This window comes from Rhea pennata, chromosome 3, assembly GCF_028389875.1.
Source record: "Rhea pennata isolate bPtePen1 chromosome 3, bPtePen1.pri, whole genome shotgun sequence".
NCBI lineage: Eukaryota > Metazoa > Chordata > Aves > Rheiformes > Rheidae > Rhea > Rhea pennata.
The window spans coordinates 103,388,132-103,408,702 of record NC_084665.1 but is presented as its reverse complement, the minus strand read 5'-3'; the positions used below and the strand labels follow the sequence as shown (position 1 = coordinate 103,408,702).

Here is a 20,571-nt window from a genome sequence, read left to right as displayed (position 1 = left end):
GAAGCAAAACAAAAGTCCCCTGATAATTACTTGAAGTCTGTCTCTGACAATGCATGCTTCTCAAATGTATTGTTTTGCAGGGAGAACAAAATCATAGCAGGCTGATGACAGCTTCTCAGTTCAAACACTTCACCTGCAGCCATCTCATTCGTGAACTTTAGATGCTCCGGTGGGTCTCAGCTGTTCTGTGGCAGAAGGTGAAGGCCAGCTAGTGCTGCAGAATGAAACGTGTCCTTTCAGGAGAGGTCTAAAGCTCCCTGATGGCTCACCAAACGTACATCTTCCACCCAAGGTCTCAACCTAAGGATTTTTGCACTGATTGCTTCCCCAGCCTCAGAGGTCGTATCACTGTTATAATGTTCAGTGGCTGGGTTTGCTATTTCTGGCTAGGATAAGAATTTTGTCTCAAGAAAATTTTAAACCTTTGGAAATCTGTTTTCTAACATTAATTGAGGATGAAATATTTTTAAACTTACACTGAAAAGCTCATCTGAGAAAGAAACATGTGCAAACAGCTAATTACCAAGTAGTTGAGGCATTCATCAGCACTGTAGGGAACTTGGAGCATGTCTCCACCTTGTCTTTCAAATAAAGGCACATTCAGGAGTAATTATTTCTGTCCGTCTCTCCTCCTACCCGGTCCCCACTAGTCAGTCCGTCCAACATTTAGGGATCCTTCCACATAAAAAGTGAGTACAAAAAAAGTCTGTTCTGTTAAGAGATTGGTGTTCAAGCAAACTGACTTTTTATGTGGAAGAAAATACTTAAATGAAATATTATTGGTCCCATTCGGTACTGCAAGGCAGATGAGATTTTCAAAGTATAATGGGAATATAGAGTCAGCTGAGGCAATACTACCTATAGTGAATACAACATTTGACTTCTACTGAAATTAAAGGCAATCTTTGAAATGTTTGAAATGTTACAAGCTACTAGTGTATTCAGTAATTTCATACAAAGATCTTTTCTGGGAAGCAGAGAAAAAATAAGTGCTTGGTACAAGAGGGCTTTTGAGTTACTTCCAAAAATAACTTGTTTAATTTCCTTATTTTTCAAACTTTTTTTCTCAGTGCCAATTTCTTGCTGATTAACAAACAAGACCTGGCAAGCAGGGCACATGCAAAATCAGACACTAAAGTTGTAAAGACTTACCGATATGAGATAACTGCTTTTTGATAACATACATTGCCCATTTACTACATTTCCCTTAAAATTTAAAGAAAGCACATTTCAGAGAAAAAGACTGATCCTGCAGGCACATGTGCCTTGCATTTGCCCGAGTGACTGAGCTCTCTCATTGCTTCTGCTGTAAATGATACCTCAGCTGGATAATGTTTGCAGATTGAGCTCCTAATCACTTTTTTGAGCTCCTAATCACTTTTTTTCCCAGAGAAACAGCTGTAATCAGAAGGAATGTAATATCTACCACCATGAAAAAGACAGAATTTTTCAGAAATACTATACCAAAGCCCTATTCTTAAAAGCTGAGTTAATACAATTTTAAAGTAACCTGAAGCCTTATGACAAATCATATATAAATAAAATTAAATTGAATTGCCAGTACTGTACTGTTAGGATGTTCTTAATGCATGACTTACAGTTTTAGGGGTCTTTTTATTACTTACACTTTGAGCTTAGATATTGTAAACCTTTGGAAACTATTTTTCAAGGCATTGATTTTGGAGCTTTTAGATTGCATGATGCTTTTTGCATACAGATGTGAAAACTTTATTACAAGAACTCGTGATTTTTTGATATTGTTCATAGGACATATAATATCTGAGATAAAGAATTCTAGCAAGAGTTCTTGGATGGAACATAGGAAAGAGAGTTTCACTAAATCCAAATATGTTTACCACCTGTAAATCTTCTGAGTTGTCAAAACATTGGGCGAGAAAGTAATATATGAGTTATAGCGGCTTTCCTCTTGAATTTAAATGAAAGATTTATTTTTTGGTGTCTAGTTTAATGATCCATGCTAGTGGAAATTAAAACTTTTGAATAACAAATGGATAACTTAAACATTTTAAGTTTTTTAACATTTTTAACATTAGAATTAGAATTTCTACTATCTGAATTACAATTTTCATTTCCACCTAAAACACAGTTTTCAGGAGACGATTAAAAAATAGCAAGCTGTCTCTGCTGGCAACAAACAACACAAATATAATATCATTTTTTCAGAGCTTTTGAAGCCGACTCTTCCTTAAATTGAGGCTGTTACTTGTTATTCAATCAAATCAAACTCTTATGGTAATAAAGTGAGCAAGCTGATAGATGTTGCTTCTCTGTTTCTAGTATGACAGAAATAATGTTTAGTCGGCATCCAAGATGTATTTCTTTTCTAAAGCCCAGGCTAAGCTCAAAAATCGTATCCATTGTTACTCAGTCCTGTGGCAAAATTTGCCTTGCTGCAAGTAACTCTCAGTGAAGAACTCCCCAAATGGTAACTATTTGGCACTTCTTCTAATGCCTGGCTGGACCTTGTTTTTTGGCAGAAGGAGGCAGAAGGTCTCCTCAATCTTCACATTTCAGAATGTTGCAACAAGCAAGCAATGTTCTCGCTAGCTCTGGCAGCCCTGCTCTTAGGAAACCGCAAGGTCGTCTGCTACCGAGGCGAAAGGAATAAACGTCTGTTTGAGAGGCTGCAGAATTTTAGAATATAAAGATTATAATATGAATCACAGGACATGTGTCTTTGGCTTTAGCTAATACAAGTGCATAGCACAAGATAATATAACTTAAAAAACAAGCCTGAAAGAATCAAAATGCTGAGCTGCTCAACAAGATGAGAGAAAGGCTACATCCCGCGCGACATAATGTTAGCTGTATGACTCAATGCACAATGTGAAGGTAACTAGTTCTCGCTGGTGATGAAGGTAGATTAAGGACCTGTATGGAATAGACTGGAACTGCTTTCAGAATTGGCTTCAATAGCACTGGCTTTACTTTTATTATGTATTATGTGATCAGATGAAAATGATTATAAAATCTCTCAAATAGTAGTGCTGGCAATAAATGAACTAAATTGCTTCTTTAATCTAAAACTATAATTATTCTATCCATGATTTCTTCAATTGCTTAGAGTGAAGATGCTACATGAAAGTTTAAATACATAAGAATCAAGCGCTGAATCCTTCTTTGTTACTACACGAAAACAACATTGTTACTACATGGAAAATGTTTTCTTGTCCCCTGTGCGCTTATGCCAAAAAGTTAAGAAGAAAATCTGGTAGGAGGTGAATACCAACGGGTAGTTTTTGTTCATTAAAAATAAGTCATCTGCTCTTTTTATAATTCTGTGATCCTTTTCATTAGTTTGTAGTATCTATAGAAACAATGTTATTTACACATTTTCAGCTGAAAGTCTTTCAGCTGAAAGAATACCTTGAAAGATAACTTAGATTTAATTTTTTCCTCAAATTTGGAAGACTTTTCTTTAGGTGCCCGGCATTAGGCTGATAATGATATGAATGAATATCATTCAAAGTGAGCCTGAATACACTGTATCCTCTCATTTTTGGAGGCCTGCTTCAGATGCTATAAACTTTAGATGCTGTAATTTAAATGTTTGCAAACTGGAAATGGAGAGAAAAGTGACCAAGAGAAACCTGGGCAATGAGAGATTAGCAGGAATGACATAGCAGGAGAAAGGAAGGAATTACTGGTCAGTGGACATGTTAACTGACACTGAAATATGAGACCAAGAGTGTAAGGCTAGGCAGAAGAAACCCTGACTATGAAAATAAACAGCATCGTTTACATTTCTCTTTCTGCAAGACTATGACTTGGAGGGTCAAACCAGAACTTGACAAAGCTAAAGATGGCAATCATGATGGAACTGTCCTACTTCCAAAGAGCTTTTTGGGTGATGGGGTTTGGGGATGCCGTATGTCATTCTTAGATAAGAAAACAGGAGAGTGAAAGTTATTCTAAGCTATAAGGCTAGCACTTGCTAACTGTGTATGATATATTCAGCTAAAGTAGTCAAAAAATGTTGTATGAGCATAGCGTATTCAGGAATATATGGTGAAAACTGAAGTTGCAGTTAGCTGTAGATTACCGGAATATTTTAATACAGCCAAGGCTATAGGCACTTGCTGAAGACTGCGCAGGAAGCCTGAGGCAGAGCTGAGTACACAATTCAGTTTGCAGGCTGCCCAGATTTATTGAATAAAGAAATTATGCTTGTTCCTGGTACAAAATGTACAGTCTCCCATGGAAAAGCTGCTTCTATTCTTTCTCCTACACTGTAAAATATCTGAGGAATGGTGCATGAATATATTTAGCTGGCTGATTATTCCAGTGCTCAAAACTGAAAATATTTTTTTTTTTGATGAGATAAAGTCAAGTTTGCAAAATGACAATTCTTGCACAAATGCTTTTGTCCAAAAATAAAAGAAAGAAAAAGAAAAAAGGTTTAATTAGAACAAGTGTAGCTATTCTTCCAAGTAGATGTGAATTCCTGTGAAAATGACCCTTGTACTGTTAAACTTGCAGTATATTTGGCATCTGGGATAACTAAAGCTAAGGTTAAATGTTTAGAGACAGTTGCTTTTTGATGATTAGCAAAACAAAATCCTAAGTTTATCACCTTGTCCCCCTGGGAACATATGGAAGAAGCAAACAGCTACTTATATTTACAGTTTTGTGTGATTGTAGCTGAGTGTTTGAATAATTGCTCTTTGTAGCCAGCATTCTTCTGGGCCCACACAGACCTACTCAGGAAATAGCTTCATAAAAGGACTTCTGAAAAATCATTGCTGAGGAGGGAAAAACAGGGCCTCTTCTTCAGTTTTATTACACACATTTCTTTACTGCTGAAAAAGTTCATTTCTCGTTTTCCTCCAAGCTGTGCTCTACACATTGCAGACAGCAGACGGGGCCAGGTGACATCCGTATTATCAGCCCGGTGAGTTTTCCTGGCAGAGAGCAGGTAAGGACCCTTGTGGAGAGGTGCCTGCTGATCCCTTGTGAAATCCTCGGACAGCTAACCGAAAGGGTGGTGCGGGTTCTCCCAGCCTATTGCTGGTTATGCAGGGGGAGATAACCCATTCCTTAACAGAACAAAATACCAACTGCCTCCACCTACAGTCAGTTAAAGAACTGAAAATTTATCCTCTGATATTTTTCCAAAATACTCTATGTATCTCCAATACCTTGTTGAAGATAGCACCTCTGGATTCAGTACTCCACTCCATGAAATGGAGTCCTGGGGCTGGGCTACCTGGTGTAAGACCTCCAGTGCTACCTGGTGGAATGGCAGAAGATAAACTGAACTCCTCAGTCTGCTCCTGTGAGAGTGGATCAAGATTAAGGTTTTAATTTGCATTTTATGAAATCTCTTAAAGCATCAGATTTCTTTTTAATACCATTTTCTGGGTGATGAAAAAGCTGAAAAATCCAGATGCTGGATAGCTTTTTTGAAAATCATATCTGAGAATTTGTTACGATCAATTAGAGAGAGAACTTCTAAGAGCGAAAGCCGTACTATTATCCAGTGTAGATATGTGAGTGTTAGATGCGTCACCTTTGAAAATCTAAGCTGTACCGCTGTACCTTTTTCTTTATATCCCTTGGATCCCTACTCCAAAATGCAGCTCCTTAGCAAGAAAAATGCCCAGACACAAGATGTCACAGTTTGGGAAAGGAAGTACCTATTGAAAATGTCATGCTTCAATTTTAAAAGAAATGAAAAGGAAAGTTTTTTCGTAGCGGAAGAATCTGAACACAGGAGACAACGATAGAATCCGTGCTGCCAAGAACAAATCACATCAACTTTTTATTTTCCCCGGTCAGATCAATTATTTTTAAATGAAAAGTTTATTTCTAATTAAGCCAAACTTGGCCAAAATGTTTTAACCCTCAAAAAAACTTTTTCTTTTATGTTTTCAAAAATGAAAAGTTTTTTTTTAAGATGGACCTGAAAGTTATCCAAAAATTAAAAATAATTTATCAGTGTATAGCTGAGAATAAACTGAGGCAATAAAAGAGGGATATGAGAGTGAAGGGAAAATTTAAGGGAACAAGTGACAGTCAGAACAGAGGAGGAGAGTGCTGTAAGTGGAAAGCATATGTATAAGCGTCTACAGCATGTACAGGAGTAACAGCATCTCTCTGCTTTTTAATGCTTAAGTGAGCACAAGTGGAGCAGTGTTTTGTATTTGGGGGTGACAGGTAATGACAGGAACTATGAATCTGATCCAGATTCATAGATCAGGCATATTCAAGTCATCCAAAGGTAGGTGGAGTCTTGGCATACGGAGAATGTTTCCCTGTTTTCTAACCTCTGTCTTGCATCCCCTCCTGGAGGGAGACAGTCTGCTTTGTTGAAAGCTCTATAAGTGACAATGAATTTGAGTACAAACCTGTGGTCCTTCAGGTCTGAGAAGCATTTTTTTTTTTAGGATAAGAGCTACCATGCCAGGTGACAGTGACATGAGGGACCATGGCTGGTCGTTTCTTGTTGCAGAAAGCCCAGATTTGGATCACAGGGGCATTTAAAATCTGTGCTGAGGTATTGTGGATAGAATTAGACCTGGGGAAACTTACAGAGACTGTTTGCATGGCAGCATCTGTCTAAAACTGCCAAAGAGTTTGTGCCAACAAGTTCTCTGTAAGCCACAGCTTATGGAGAGTCCCCTGTAGCCCATCACACCATCACCAAAGTCCATGAGGGATTTCACACACCACTGCCAGCCTGGAGCCCTCAAAAACTTATCCGCTGAAGTGGAGACGTACCAGTACTTTTTTTTTTTTTTTTTTTTTTTTTTTTTTTTGTGTGTGTGTGTGTGTGTGTTACATGCAGATAAAGCAGAAAGGTAGTTCCTCAAAAATAATCAGACAAATTGTGTGAATGGGAAACCATCCCCCATCTGCTGTATCCAAACTAGTACTGAGCCTCAAGGGTGGGGTACAAGATCAGACAGCTTGTGCGATTTAGAGAAGCTGTGTGTCAGGGCAGGATCGCCTCACGCTGGTGGGAGCAAACTCCGAGTTCTGCTCCAAGGCAGGGAGCCGGTCGCGCTGAAATCCCACGGGTGTTTAACTCCTCAGACCTCTTTAGAAGCCAAAGTGCATGTGGCTGATGCCATAAAATTAAAGTTCCTTGTTAACATCATCCCCCAAGACTGATCTCTCAACTCTGACAGCTACATGCACAGTTTATTTCTATTCCCAGTGCTTGATTTGATAATTATATCTGCTTGCTGATAGAGGCAGCTTTGGGGCAAAGAAAATAAAGGAAATTATGTCATACACATCGATGAGACCATGTACAGAGTGCTGCGAGTAGGACAGCAGCAGTCTGAGACTGTTGTGGGGCTGAAATCACAAGCAACTTTTACAGCAAAACAATCATTTCAGGTTAATGTTAGATTTCTCACTGGACAATTGAGGTAGCTACCTACAAAAGGACGGGAATGCTGGGATCACTTGTATCTCGCTGCTGTTTTGCTAAGGCTGTTAGGCAGGCTGCAGCCTTTTTGATGGTCAGAAGAATTATCACAATGTTGTATAAGTATATACTGTGTATATCAATGTGTCTGTGTGTACACTACTATATATACTGTACATGTAAACTCCTAAGTCTGGTACGCAAGCGTAGGTGTAGCTGTTTCTACATATCTAGAGGCACTGAAATTAGCAGTCAGAACAGGCACTGAGAAGTGGGACACTTGAGACTAAGTTATCCGATAAGCAATAGGCATGCTAGACAGCACCAAATTTTTGTAATTTTTGTTTGCAATCAGCTTCCAAACTTTTCCAGTCTCCTTCCAACCTCCTTTTTTTCAATCCTTCATTGCCTGCTACACAAGACCAGAGTGGCAAGCCTGGCCACGCTGTGGAAAAACCGGGCAAAATCACGGAAGCAGCCTCTCTGGGTCGTTTCCGATTGATGGGCACTGCAACCCGAATGCTGGATGGTGCGAAGGGGACAGTGACCCGGGCGGGTGGGTGGCTGGGGACCGGCTCTGCATGGGAGTGCCCACCTGGAGACTGTCCCAGCATCTGCCTAAGGGTGAGGGCCCAGAGCAGCTGGGGGGGGGGAGTGTTTGCACTACAGAGCTGTTTTTAGCTTGGAAGATGTTGCTTTCTGGGAGTTTTAGGAGACTAGAGTGACTAAGGGCTTTAAGGAATTTACTGGTACCTAAAACATACATCCAGGTCCTCTCAGGGCCTACTGTTGTAAAAGCATTTAGTCAAGCTGCACTTACTTACTTAAGCTAATCAAATGTGACAGACAGGATATTTTACTCCCCCATTGCAAAGAAAGAAATTAAAGGTTATATTTGCTTACTTTACGCCATACTTACTTGCATCTGTGCAGACCAGTGTGAAAGAGCAATTATGGTTGTATAAAGTCTGCTGCGCTGAAGGGCTAATCAAAACAATTCTTGAAAGAAACATTTCAGCTGCGTGAATTCTTGCATTTCAAATGATAGGTTACAATTTTATACTGTGTTTGATTGTCTCTTTCTAGAACTTTATACACCTTAATTTTCAAAAAAATATTTTTCTATGTGTGAGTTTTAGTGTGTTCTGCTATACAGAAAGAGGCCAATTTATTCGAGATGTTACAGTACGTACGTAACAGGGCTAGGCACACGGCTTTGGGAAACGTCCTGGTCTACAGCTGTCAGTGGGAATTTTGGCACAAACTGCAGCAGCGCTGTAATTTCATCCTGGACTTTTGGAACGGATTTAACTTTTCCACTGAAGTTTCAGAGCTATAATGCTAAAATGTTCAGATGCTCATCCACGGCTGTTTGCAAAAAGGTTTGGAAAAGCCAGAGCTCATAGTAACAAATTAATCAATTAATCCATATTATGTTACTATGATAGCTATGGTGAGTCAAGAAATGAAAATACACTGAAGATTCTTGCACTTCTTCAACTGCCAATTTCATTTGTAACACACCAGCCTCGCTCTCCGCCTGCAGGAGAAGACAATATCTACTCTGTGCTTTGAGTTTACCTTGAACGCAGGGACGGAGCCCGGGAGGAGGCTGCGCAGAGCGGGGCGTGTGTCGGGGTGGCTCCTCTGGCCGCCTGTGCGTGAGGATCTGGCTGTGCTCTGCGTGCCGGAGCTATGTTTAGCACGCAGGAATTGCGGGCATGTGAACTTGAGCTCTGACCAAAACTGCACGTCAGTCGGCATGTTTCCACGTTGTGATACGCACATTTGTTATTTTGCTGTTATTTATGCATATATTCCCCTTTCCACTGTTTAGGCAAGTAAATAAATAGCCTCAAAAGGAAGCACTTCATACCTCCGTAGTGAGATTTCCTTGGGGTGTTAATTTATTAGAGAGATTATTTGCGTTAGAAAATCAGTGCAAGAAGTGGTAATGCAAACCAGCAGATTCAATTTCATGTTAACAATCCGTATTCCAGAAGGAAATCCACGATAGGACCTCAGTTTACATCGCAAGACAGGCAGTATGCTGAATGCACAAAGACTGAGCGAATTAGATAAAAGTGTTCATTTGTCTTCACAAAGTACCCAAGACAATAAACGTGTTCTGCAAGTAAGAAGTGTAGGTGCTGTGGCAATAAAAGTAATACTTAATATAATTTAGTTTGCTACTCTTAGACCAGTTGTAAATTGAAGGTGTGAATTATGCAACAAATCTGTTTGTAAATTGATGATATAGAAAGTCATGGAAGTCATCTAGAACAAGTTTCCCATCTTGAAACTATGAAGCAGCATATCATACAGAAGCTTATATTCCCCTAATGGATATTCAAATATTTACATTAATTCCTATAACTAATATTCTTCAAAGAAATAAATAAGATGAAAAGATAAAATTAAAGTCAAACATTTCATTGTGCATAAAGTTGATCATATAATATAAAATAGGATTCATTAATACTAACTTGAATAGATGTTGCAAATTATATTTTCCAGCCACAGTAACTCCATTGATTCAAGTGAGTTATAACAGCAAGGAATCTCTGGCATTGAATCCTTCTGCTGCTATTTCTCGGTCTAGAGGAATGACAATTTGCAAAAAGGTCTCACAAAACCCAGCCACATGCAGTGTTTGTATAATAAATATTATAAATATAATAGAGCATTGTTAATATTTTTTTCCTGAAACTAGTAAAATGGAAAAAACACTTAAAAGAGATTTTTAAACGTCAATTTTTCTTTTTTTTTTGGTGTTTTCTTTCGCTAGTGGAAATATTTAGGTTTTCTGACCAGTTTTGTGATACTTACTCATGGTCTAGGTTTCTGTGCTACAACCTAGACTGCATGACCAATTTCACTTGCTAGAAGTCCCTATTTCCTATAAGTATGAATGAATCTAAGAGCAGTGTATTCCTATATACTACTTCACACACTATTTGGCTACTTAAGACTTTCTATAATGCAGTAATTCCGTTTGTTAGTTTACATATTTTAAACTTTAGTGAAAATAAAATATGCTAGGGGATATAACTAATGCCATGTTTTAATGACATCTTCCAGTTGAAAAAATATTCTAGCTTGCACATCTTTAGATATGTTTTTCAAGATTAATTTTAGCTTGGAATCAATTCTGATGACTGTTACTATGATGTGTTTAGGACAAATGCAGTAAGTTCTTCATTGTGCTCTTTCATTTTTCCACCACAGTGCAGAATTAGGCTTTAGTAATTCTGGAGGGGTGTTGGCAAGATTTCCCCCTCTCAATAACCTGGATCCTCCTAACTTGACTTTCTAGTTTGCATATATACAAATATATATACAAATATATAGCTAAAATACTGGGAGTTTAGATATACTAATACATTTGATTAGAATTTCCTATAATTCTGCTTGTGGGGAGCTTGCTACTGGCACATTTTTTTCTTCTTTTTTCCCCTTTTTCTGTTGTAAGGAATATTTTGTGCTGAGAGATATTACTTTCTGACACCAGAATACTCACTGGTGCAAAACAGCTGATGTCAAGTATCAAACAAGTTTGTGACAAGAAGGTGAAGTAGGAAGGGAAAATGCTGGTGAAGGTGACTGAGGTAGCCAGAGTCACTAGCTGCATTTCTGGACTGTAGATGGGAGACGAAAGCCCAGCCGCAGAGCTGCAGGAAAGCAAAGGCCATCTCCAGCTGATGTCAGTGGAGATGCAAGTGCGATGTAAGACCAAGATGGATGGTGTGAGCTGTACATAAATCATGCTAATATGAGAGATACTGCCGCCTGAGAGCAGGTAATCCTACTTCTTCAGTAGTACCTTCAGGGACAGCGGGTGCTGAGGTGGCATCTGTGACCTGGGGTCCATGCCAAGGACCTGCTCTTGCTAGGTAATAAGTGCATGCTTGAGCACTTAGGATACTCTGTGAACTTGCAGCATGAGCAAGGACAATATATTTACTGTGCCAGCTTTGTGTTTGAAAATTGTATCATTGCCTTATGAAAAATATGGGTCAGACTGGGTACCTTGGCTGCTGAGAGGACAGAGCTGTGTTGTTCCTCCCTCGAGTAAAATGTCATCCAGTGTACAACACCATTCAAGGAAAATGTCATTCCAGTGTAATATGGAGCAGACAACCGTCTGCCCCTGGTTCAGGCTGAGCATCATGGGCTCCTACGCTTGGCCACCTGCATGTAGTAGGGGGAGAGTCAGGGGACTGTTTTCTCTCTATTGCTGTCACTCACATGGTGAGCGGTGTAAAAAGTAACTTACTCATGTGAGCTGGTGAATATGGGGCCCAGTTTCAGAACTGATATAGTTCCATTTATTCAGATGTTTATTTCACTTTCAAAATCATAACACGTTATTCTTTCAGATTTAGAGATGGACACCTGGAAATTTGTTCTGTGTGTGGCTCAGAGAACAAGATTTTCTTCTGAACTGTAGAGAAAACAGCCATGTGCAGTGTTTGTATAAATAATCTGCCTCTGTTTCATGCAGCCCTCTTGGAGACAGCTTTCATATAGTGGAATTAACATTCATTTAGTTTTTTTAAATCTGAAAATCTGTGCCTGTCATTTTTGATATTCCTGTCACCACAAGGCTGAGTCATGTGAATGTATTTCACTGTGGTCCATAATTGCTATTTGCTCATAGATGCAAATTACTAAGAAGCATAATGAGAGCCAGAGTTTTCAAATTTGTGTTTGATTTTAAACAAACAAGCAAATAAAATAGTCAAAGCAGTAGAATCTCGTTGTTTTGTAACAGTACAATTCAACCCAATTCAAGGCTCTACATGTTAGAGTTTCTTGAAAAAGACAGCTACAGACTCTGGATCAGCTAATAAAACAAGGGAAAATGGTAAAAACTTCGTAGTTTTGACTCAGAAAGAGGGATTCTATACCCCAACAAGTTGCAGGAAAATCAGTGGGTCATGTTCTGTAGTTTGGGATGGGCTGTGGTTCACCATACCTACCACTGTGTCAAACCCTTCACGGTTCCTCTCCCTCATAACTGGCAAAGCACCTAAGAGGTTTTCCATTAACTTATTTTTCCAGTCTGATATCTTCTAAGAAAGGGGTAGAAGTGATTGCAGAGTGCTGTGAATGTTGATCTAAATGTTTAGGTGAAGGCACCTACTCTTGATCTCTCTTTCCTCTGTGTATTCAGTATCCTAAGGGGAATGTAGAGTGAAGAAGGAGAAACGAGAAGACAAAACACACATAGCTGGTGTATGCATCTGAATGGTTTAAAGAAAATGGAGGGAAATGTTTTCCTTGAAGCATAGTTCATCCCAGATATTGCTCAGAATTAGTGGCATTTGCATTACGAAGTATAAACTAATTTTCCTTTCTTTTTGCCAATGAAATATTTTTCCAATTTGTTACAAGGTGATAAGCAAAATACTTAGTATTAGTACATAGATTTTTTGTCTATGTAAAAAAGATCTTAGGTTTTATATGTAATATACATTGACCTGATACAAAACCTGTTGACCAGTACAGTTAACAATAGACTTATAAGTTTTGTAGATGAACTAATTCTCACAAATGTTGTATGTTATTTCAAATTTCAAAATAGTCTTTATCCAGGTGAAAAAGCTGGATTACTTATACATTTTGTAGGTCTTTTCCCATGAATCTGGAACAAAGCCATTGACCTTCACATTTGTTCCATCCATTGGACGACTTCCAACTCATTTTGAGGTTGTAGATGTCTCTAAGTTCCTTGTGAGAATCCCAGAGGAGCCGAAGGACCTGAGCAGTCAAGAAATTACAAATAAGGTAGAATTTTACTTACGTTTATTTTGTTTAATTATGTTTATTTTGTAATTTTCTGAAAAGATACAGAAAATTCTTTCCTCAGCATTGCTGAACTAATGCTCTTTGCCTTGAGATAATTCTTGGCTTGTGCTTGATTTTAAATTCCATGTCTACCAGAGATGCAGAAACATTACCTGAGAGAAAGCTGATGTCTGATCAACACTCTGCTTTGCCTTCAGAGGAGCTTGTATTGGGGGTGAAGCAAATCCTTTCTCCTTTCAATAATGTCCTGTCAGTCCCGCAAAGCTGTATTCTTGGCAGAGAAGGAGATGCCTTCCTGATCTCCATAGATGCAAAAGAGATGTGAGGGGAGCACTATCACATGGGAATCCACCTCAACTTGGTCACTGGATCCTGCTTTCAGTAAATGCCAGGGCTGTGGCTGCCAGCTAAGGTGCCAATCCCTTTCACAATTGTGTAGTAACACATCAGTCAAAGAGAAAGCTTGTTTTTTGTTTCTGAAAGCTTGTCCCCATGACTTCCTGTAACAGTGAAACCCAAGACCAGCAGTACCACATTAGTGGTTTTCTTGCGTTTAGCCAGCCCACAGTGTTTGTTACTCCTTCATTCTTTCCTGCCTCACACCATGTGTTGCCTCTTATTTTGTTCCATGCTATTTAAAAGGAAACCAGAACCCTCAAGTTAATTTTAACGCATATGGTTCTCCTTTGCTCTTGTGTTACAGCTCCTTCCCTGGGGCGTAGCTGGGGCTGCAGCTCTTGTTGAACTCCCGCATAAATAGAGCTTCACAAGAGCGTATAGTCCTCTGACCTGAATGTGCTTCAGCATTTCCAGAGGCCTATCTTGCTAAAAAGGGATTAAGTCTGAGCAGAGAGTGAATAAGTTTGAAGAGACATGCACTGAAATATTATCCTCAGGATGAAAACATTCATTAGTTACATTTCAGCTATTTAATATTGGTTTTGCTATAAGGAGTGTCCCAGGTAAGGTAAAATCAGGTATTGCTGATATTTATCTTATTCTTTTTGTTTTAACATGTGGCTAGACAGAGAAAACTTTCCTAACAAGAAATGCAGTACTGAGCCCTTCACAGCCCCCTTTACTCTCTTTTCTAAACTGTCTAAAACCTGGCCAATATATCAAAAAAGTACCCAAAATGAAAAACAAACCAGCAACAACAGATAATGCAAATAATACCCCAAAACCCAAGCTTGTGGTATCTACCTTTATGTTCCGAGGGTTTTGTTTGTTTTTCATAGAACTCAGTTTCAGGAATACAGTTGGGGCTGTCAGTGGAAATTTGTCCTTATGATATGTTCTTCAAGCAGAATTCAAATTTGAGCCCCATCTACAGAATTTCTTTTGTGGTACACATTATTTCTATTCCTTTGCCTGATTCTTCCTTCAAGAGAAATATTATTTGCCCTGGCAGGTTCAATATCAAGTGACTTGATGATGTGTACATCATATGCCCAGCTTGCACTATCCCTGCTCTTATTCAAAGTATACTTGAGAAGTTTCATACTAGTAATGGAAAGCACAAAAATATGTAGAACAACTGTAGTCTGAACTCTAGTGCTTAGTCTTAAACATACAGTAAAGCTCTCTGACCTCAGATTCTTTGTTTGCCCTTTTCAGAGAATGCCCTGGCTTCAAGGCCTTTGTTTCTTCATTAATATGTATAGGTTTTGTCCCAGATTTTTCTGTCAGGCTCCTCTGAGAAGTATTGTCTGCCTCCGTGGATCCCACAGCCAAGATTCCTTCCCATGGTGTCTGGTGTAGTTGGGTCTGACAGCTCATTCGGCTTCATTGCACCCCTCTTTTCAGGTCCAGCGTGATTCCCAACACTAGACTTGGGCTATCGTTTTGCTTGCGGCCTCCTGCTGCTGTGTTATGTCGCTAGAAAGGTAGCCAGAAGATCACTCAGAAACAGACCTACAGCATCAGCTGGCTGGGCAGTGGGAGGGACGGAGGGCCTGGAAGAGGAGGCATGCTGATGTGCAGCAGGGTCGCCAGTGTCTGCTCGTGGCTGAAGCCCAAATGCTTCATTCGTCTTCTGCATTGTTGGTAGCATGGTGTCAGCCACCACAGCAAGCCAAAATTACTTCTCAATTCGAATGAGAAATGCTGCTAAATTAGATTTCTTTCTTTATGTCTTTTGCAGTCAAACACAGTCTCTGATGAGCTGGCCTTGAAGAGTGGAGTCAGGCAAGACAGTGTGTCCTCTGTTCACACAGACAGCGCCCAAAAGATCTTCCAGTCCCCAAGCTGTAACTCAAACAGAGGAGAAATGCAGGAGAATGACCTCTTTAAGGCTGAGTTTATCCTGATTACAGACTCTGGTGAAGAAGATGAAGTAGCCACAGCCTCGAGCAGTGCTCAGCAGGCTCCCAACGGCTACGGGCCCATCAGTGCCCGGCTGCTGGCTGCATCCCATGTGTCCACTGGCGACGAGGCAAGAAAACCTCCTGGTGATCTGCATGGTTCAAGTGCTACGCCTTCCCACAGCGCTACTGATCAGCAAAAACAGCAGGTAACCTATTCTTTAAACTCTACAACAAACCCTTCCTTGCCAAAGTTTTCAGGATATGGACACTGAGTCATGTTTTAAAGCAACTTGGACTTTTTTTTTTTTTTTTTTAACTAGGATTTTTATTACTCAGTTTTTTAATAAGGAATAATCCCTGCTGTTATGACTTACTACTACCTCTGTATAGCTCTGATGTATAAATGGAACAGGTAATACAGATCTATTATTCTTTCCTTTTTTTCTTTTTTGGGGCAGCTCATCACGACAGACAGTTAATCAGATGGTGTTAGAGTCCGAGCTAGACTAAATTGGCCCGAGTCGTTGAAATCAAACATTTTTCTCAGCAGCGGGTGCAGCCCTTTACACTAGAGAAAGAGCCTGCAAAATCCTATTATTCTGTTAGTTAGCACAGATTTTGCACAAGTGTAAAGGACTAATGAAGATTAAAGGTCTATTTTATGTTGACTATATAGGACTCATGACTTTGGATTTATTGAAATTTCAAATGACCAAAGGAAGAATTCAAAAAAACAATCTCAAAAATGTTCCATTTGGAAGACTCATTAATCTGATTAACTGTATAAAAAGTTAATTGTCTCACATTTAGAGTGGGCATTGATACCCTTTTCTCGGGATGTACATGCAGTGGAAAAACTCTCTTCAGCAAAACAGTAACATCTTTCTCACATGGAGAAGATTCAGGCATTTCCTTTGACTTCAGTGGAGTTTCCCTGAAGTTCAAAATGCAATTCTTCATTGATATTTTAAAGAAAAACAAAAAGCATTTACTTTGTCTCTGAAAATGAATAGGACTTCCTGTCTTGTGGTCAAATGCTTGTGTTACTCAGTGTTTTTATTAAATTCATGGTGTCAATTTTGATTGAGGAAATCCTGAATGAGAAAGACGTTCTGTTCTGGGCTTCATAGCGTTAGGAAATATTCATATCTTCTTGCAGACTCCCAGTGAAATCAGTGAGAATTTTACCTGAATAAGGAGTAAAGAGATAGATACATCTTTTTGAGGGGAAGGAGCCTGTAAAAGGGTAATTGTCCCAGGGAAATACAGATTTACTTCTGCAGCTTTCAGGGTGTAGATTCTGCTAGGTTTAGTTGGGTGATTTCTTTAAAAGCTACTATAAAAAATATTGGATTTCTTTTTAAGACCATACAGAAAAAAATCATATGATGTATCTTTCTTAACAAGTTTTTGATGGTATGACAAGTAAACAAGGATTTACTTGGTTAAGTAACAGAAAATACAGATGTACTTGCACTGAACAAGGAATTAAAATCTAAATTTAGTAACCATTCAGCTGCATGTGAAGTGAGATAGTATACAGTATGGCTGATGTATCTCTCACCTTTATTCCTAAGGTGACTCTACTTCCTCGGTCTTTATTTTCTAAATATCTCTAGCTGTATACATAAAGCAAGGACATTTTTACTAAGCTGCTTGTCATTGATGTTCTGGTTCTTATTCAGTATTTCCTTAGTCATCACTCTTTCTGGCTCTATTTATTGAAATATCAGTACATTTCTTTGTCCAGTGCTTGTCATCTGGTTTGGTTTTTCCAGACAAATTAGTCAATAGCCCCTACAAACTACTGCTGACCTCTGGAAGAATGCATCTTTTTTTTTTTTCTTTTTTCTGTTGGTAGAAACCAGGCAATTACAGATGGCATCTCTATTAACTGGGTCTGCATTCAGTCTGATTTACAATTCTGTGCCCAGATATTTTGTCATCAAGTTTCCCAATCTCCAGCACTTCTTTATCTCTCTGACTCTCAGTTTACAGGCTGGGATAGGGAAAAGACTATTTTTTCTTTTCTATAATCAAATTCTACTGAGACCAAAGCATGGTTAACTGACACCAGGATAGACTTCATCAAGTTACATCCTTTCCTACACATATTTTTTTTACCTTCTGAGCATCCAATTTTGCCATTTAACATCCTTTTCCTATTTCACTAGACCATCCCAGGAGCATTGCTGGTATAAATAGCCCGTTCCTCTGTGCCCTTCCATAGCATTACTGGAAGCGTGATTTCACCAGAAAGACCAATTATCTTTTGTCCAGCTCAGTCCTGCCATTTCAAATGCATGGAGGGGCAAGACTAGATAGTAAGATTAAGCCCTGATTAATGTTTCTGAGGCATCAGGACCCTTTTAAGTTCCTTTTTTCTTTTGTGTTAAGATTGCCACACCTATTTTGACTTTCTTTATAAATATTTGAGAAATATGTCTGAGATGGTCCTGAGTAGAGAAGAAGGCTGTAATTGAATTATAGACTACATGAACACAAATATACTTCTGTCACTCACTACCTTGGCACTAATCCAGTAAAACTTTAAAAAAAAAGTTTTAAAACAGTAGAGAAACTAAACAGAATAAAAAGGCAAAATAAATTTCTCATTAGTAAACCAGAAATCCTTTTCGATCAAATGGTAATCTTTTTTATGTCTTTAGGAAATGTCTTACACATTTTGTGATGCAAGATAAATTGATCTCTGAAACTCCTTTCTAATTGTAATTATGCAAAAAAGGATAGCTGATACAATGGCAATTTTCATGGATTTTTTCAGTTGCATTATAGAGTATCTTCTTTACTGTAAGGACTGTGAGTAATAAAAATATTTTGAAAGATGTAACTACTACTATTATTCTACTCATCCGGATAAAGTTAAGACATAATTCATGCACCTGTGGTGTTTTGGACTGCAACAATGAAGTTAATTACCTCAAAGGAAGATTATATTTAGGTTACCTAGTTTACAGTCTAGTAAGAAATGTCAAGTGCAAAGAGAGTATGAAAGAGCACTTGCCTGCAGAGCTGAGGTCGAAAGACTTCATGCAAGATAAACCTCCTCTGACCAAATGTAGGCTCTTTCCTACTGCCTTCTTTATAACCAACATTTACAGAACGGATCATCCTAAAGTTGTTGTATGCTTGGCCACACAAACATTAGGTCAGTTACTGTAAAGTTGGTGACATGATACAAATTCATGCCCTAGCTTACCACTGTAATTTATTTGCCTGCTCATGTACACATACAGATACAGTAAATGTGAAATTTATTGAAATGTGATGGGAAGAGATCGCTCTCTTTTTATTTTTGCACTTACACCATAATTGGCAATCTCTGAAGAAGATGGTAAAACAGAGATTATCCCTTGGTGAGGTGAACAGGCGTAGCCATGGACAATGCTTCTTTGGGCTTACAGGTAGTCATTTAACTGCTTTAAGTAAAATACATTTTTTCTGTCCCCTCTCCTATGCATAGTTCTGCAGAACAATCTCTACAAATACTGCCTTCCTGATTCTGTCACCCTGAGGACAGGCACAGTTTGTCTGTGAGATGGCTCTTTAAACCTGTAGCTGGGAAATGGGTGTACAAAGAAGAAAGCAGGAATTAGAGAAACAAGAGTCTTTAAAAAATCCTAGGTTTCTGTGTAAGTGAAAAGGATGTAATTAAAAATACATGGAATAGCATGTATGTACTGCATGACAGGTAGAGGGTGTTGAGAAGGATGAGCAGGGATGAAGAGGAGGTGGAGTCACACTTTGTGTTAAAGAGCTCCATGACAGTGCAGAGTTCCAGCTGGAAATAGGAGATGTTCCTGCTGAGAGTCTCTGGGTCAATATCAGAGGTGTCACTGGGACTTGCAGACTGCCTGGCTGAGAGGAAGAAAAAGAGACAAAAGAGGAAGTTCAGGGAAAATATGACTCTGTTTTAGGATGGGGAAAGAAACCTAGTGACAGATAATACTGAAAGGGCCGAAGTACTCGCTGCTTTTTTTTTGTTCCAGTTTTCACTGCTGAAGCTGGTTTCTAGCCCATCTCATGTATCAGCTGGGGACAGAGAGAGGTAACCAGAAACAAGAGAGCAACAGATTAGAGGACACTTAGAGATTCATGGGGCTGGATGGGATTCAACCAAGGATGCTGAGACAGTCAGCCAATGTGATTGAGAGGCCCTGTGCATGAGAAGAGAGGGATCCTGATAACGAGTGAGCAAAACTCACGAAGTTCAGCAAGGAGAAGTGCAAAGCTCTGCACCTGGGCAGAAAAACCCGGTGCATCTGTACAGACTCGGAAGTCATTGACTGTGCAACAGGCCTGCTGAGTAGGACTTGGAGGTTATGGTGGGTGCCAAACTGGAGATGAACCAACAGTGAGCTGTCACTACAAAGTAAACTGCCTACTGGGCACCTGAGGAGATCTGTGGCTAGCAGATCAAGGGAAGATGTTATATCCCATCTAATCAACATGGGAGAGATCCCACTTGCAATATCATGCTCAGTCTTCCCTCCCTCGCGGTTCGAAGAGCTATAGTGGATCCAGCACAAGGCTACCAAGATGGCCAGGGGCACCTGTGAGCTTAGGGAGCTGGACTGGTTTATTCTGGCACAGGGGTAGTTAGGGAAGCATGTAAGAGCAGCCTGCAACATCTTGAAGGAAAGAGACAAAGATGACAAAGCTAAACTCTTTTCCACAGTAGCAGATAAGACAGCACTGGCAATGAATTGAGGCCCAGGAAGTCCCAACAGGACAATAGCAAAAGCTTCCTCAGTAGGCATCAGAGCATCATGGATTTGTTTGCAGTAGGTAACCTCCCAGGCTGCCCCAAGGGTGGTGGAACTGCTGTCCTTAGGCGCTTTTGAGGCTTTGCTAGACATGGCCACAGCTGACCTGACCTGTTGGTGTCTGATAGCCCTGCTCTGAGCAGGAGGCTGGGCTAGATGACCTAGCTAGAAGTCGCTTCAAACCAGCATTGCTATGATTCTGCAAATAAGAGGATGATCATCCACAGATGTGGTTAACATTGCAAAAACAGTAGCAAAATCTTTTTAGAAG

At 39.4% G+C, this 20,571-nt stretch overlaps 1 protein-coding gene across 3 annotated transcripts in view; it reads left to right on the top strand.

Annotated features, from left to right (window-relative positions):
* The window catches only part of MLIP (muscular LMNA interacting protein), a 118,850-nt gene that overhangs the window by 34,646 nt on the left and 63,633 nt on the right, over positions 1-20,571 (top strand). For 2 of the 3 annotated variants that reach the window (XM_062572923.1, XM_062572921.1), the window contains exons 2-4: positions 4,853-4,936; positions 13,028-13,186; positions 15,351-15,719. In XM_062572923.1, the coding sequence (XP_062428907.1) occupies positions 4,853-4,936; positions 13,028-13,186; positions 15,351-15,719 (612 nt within the window). The remainder of the gene's footprint in view (positions 1-4,852; positions 4,937-13,027; positions 13,187-15,350; positions 15,720-20,571) is intronic. The other variant, XM_062572922.1, reaches the window with a different exon arrangement.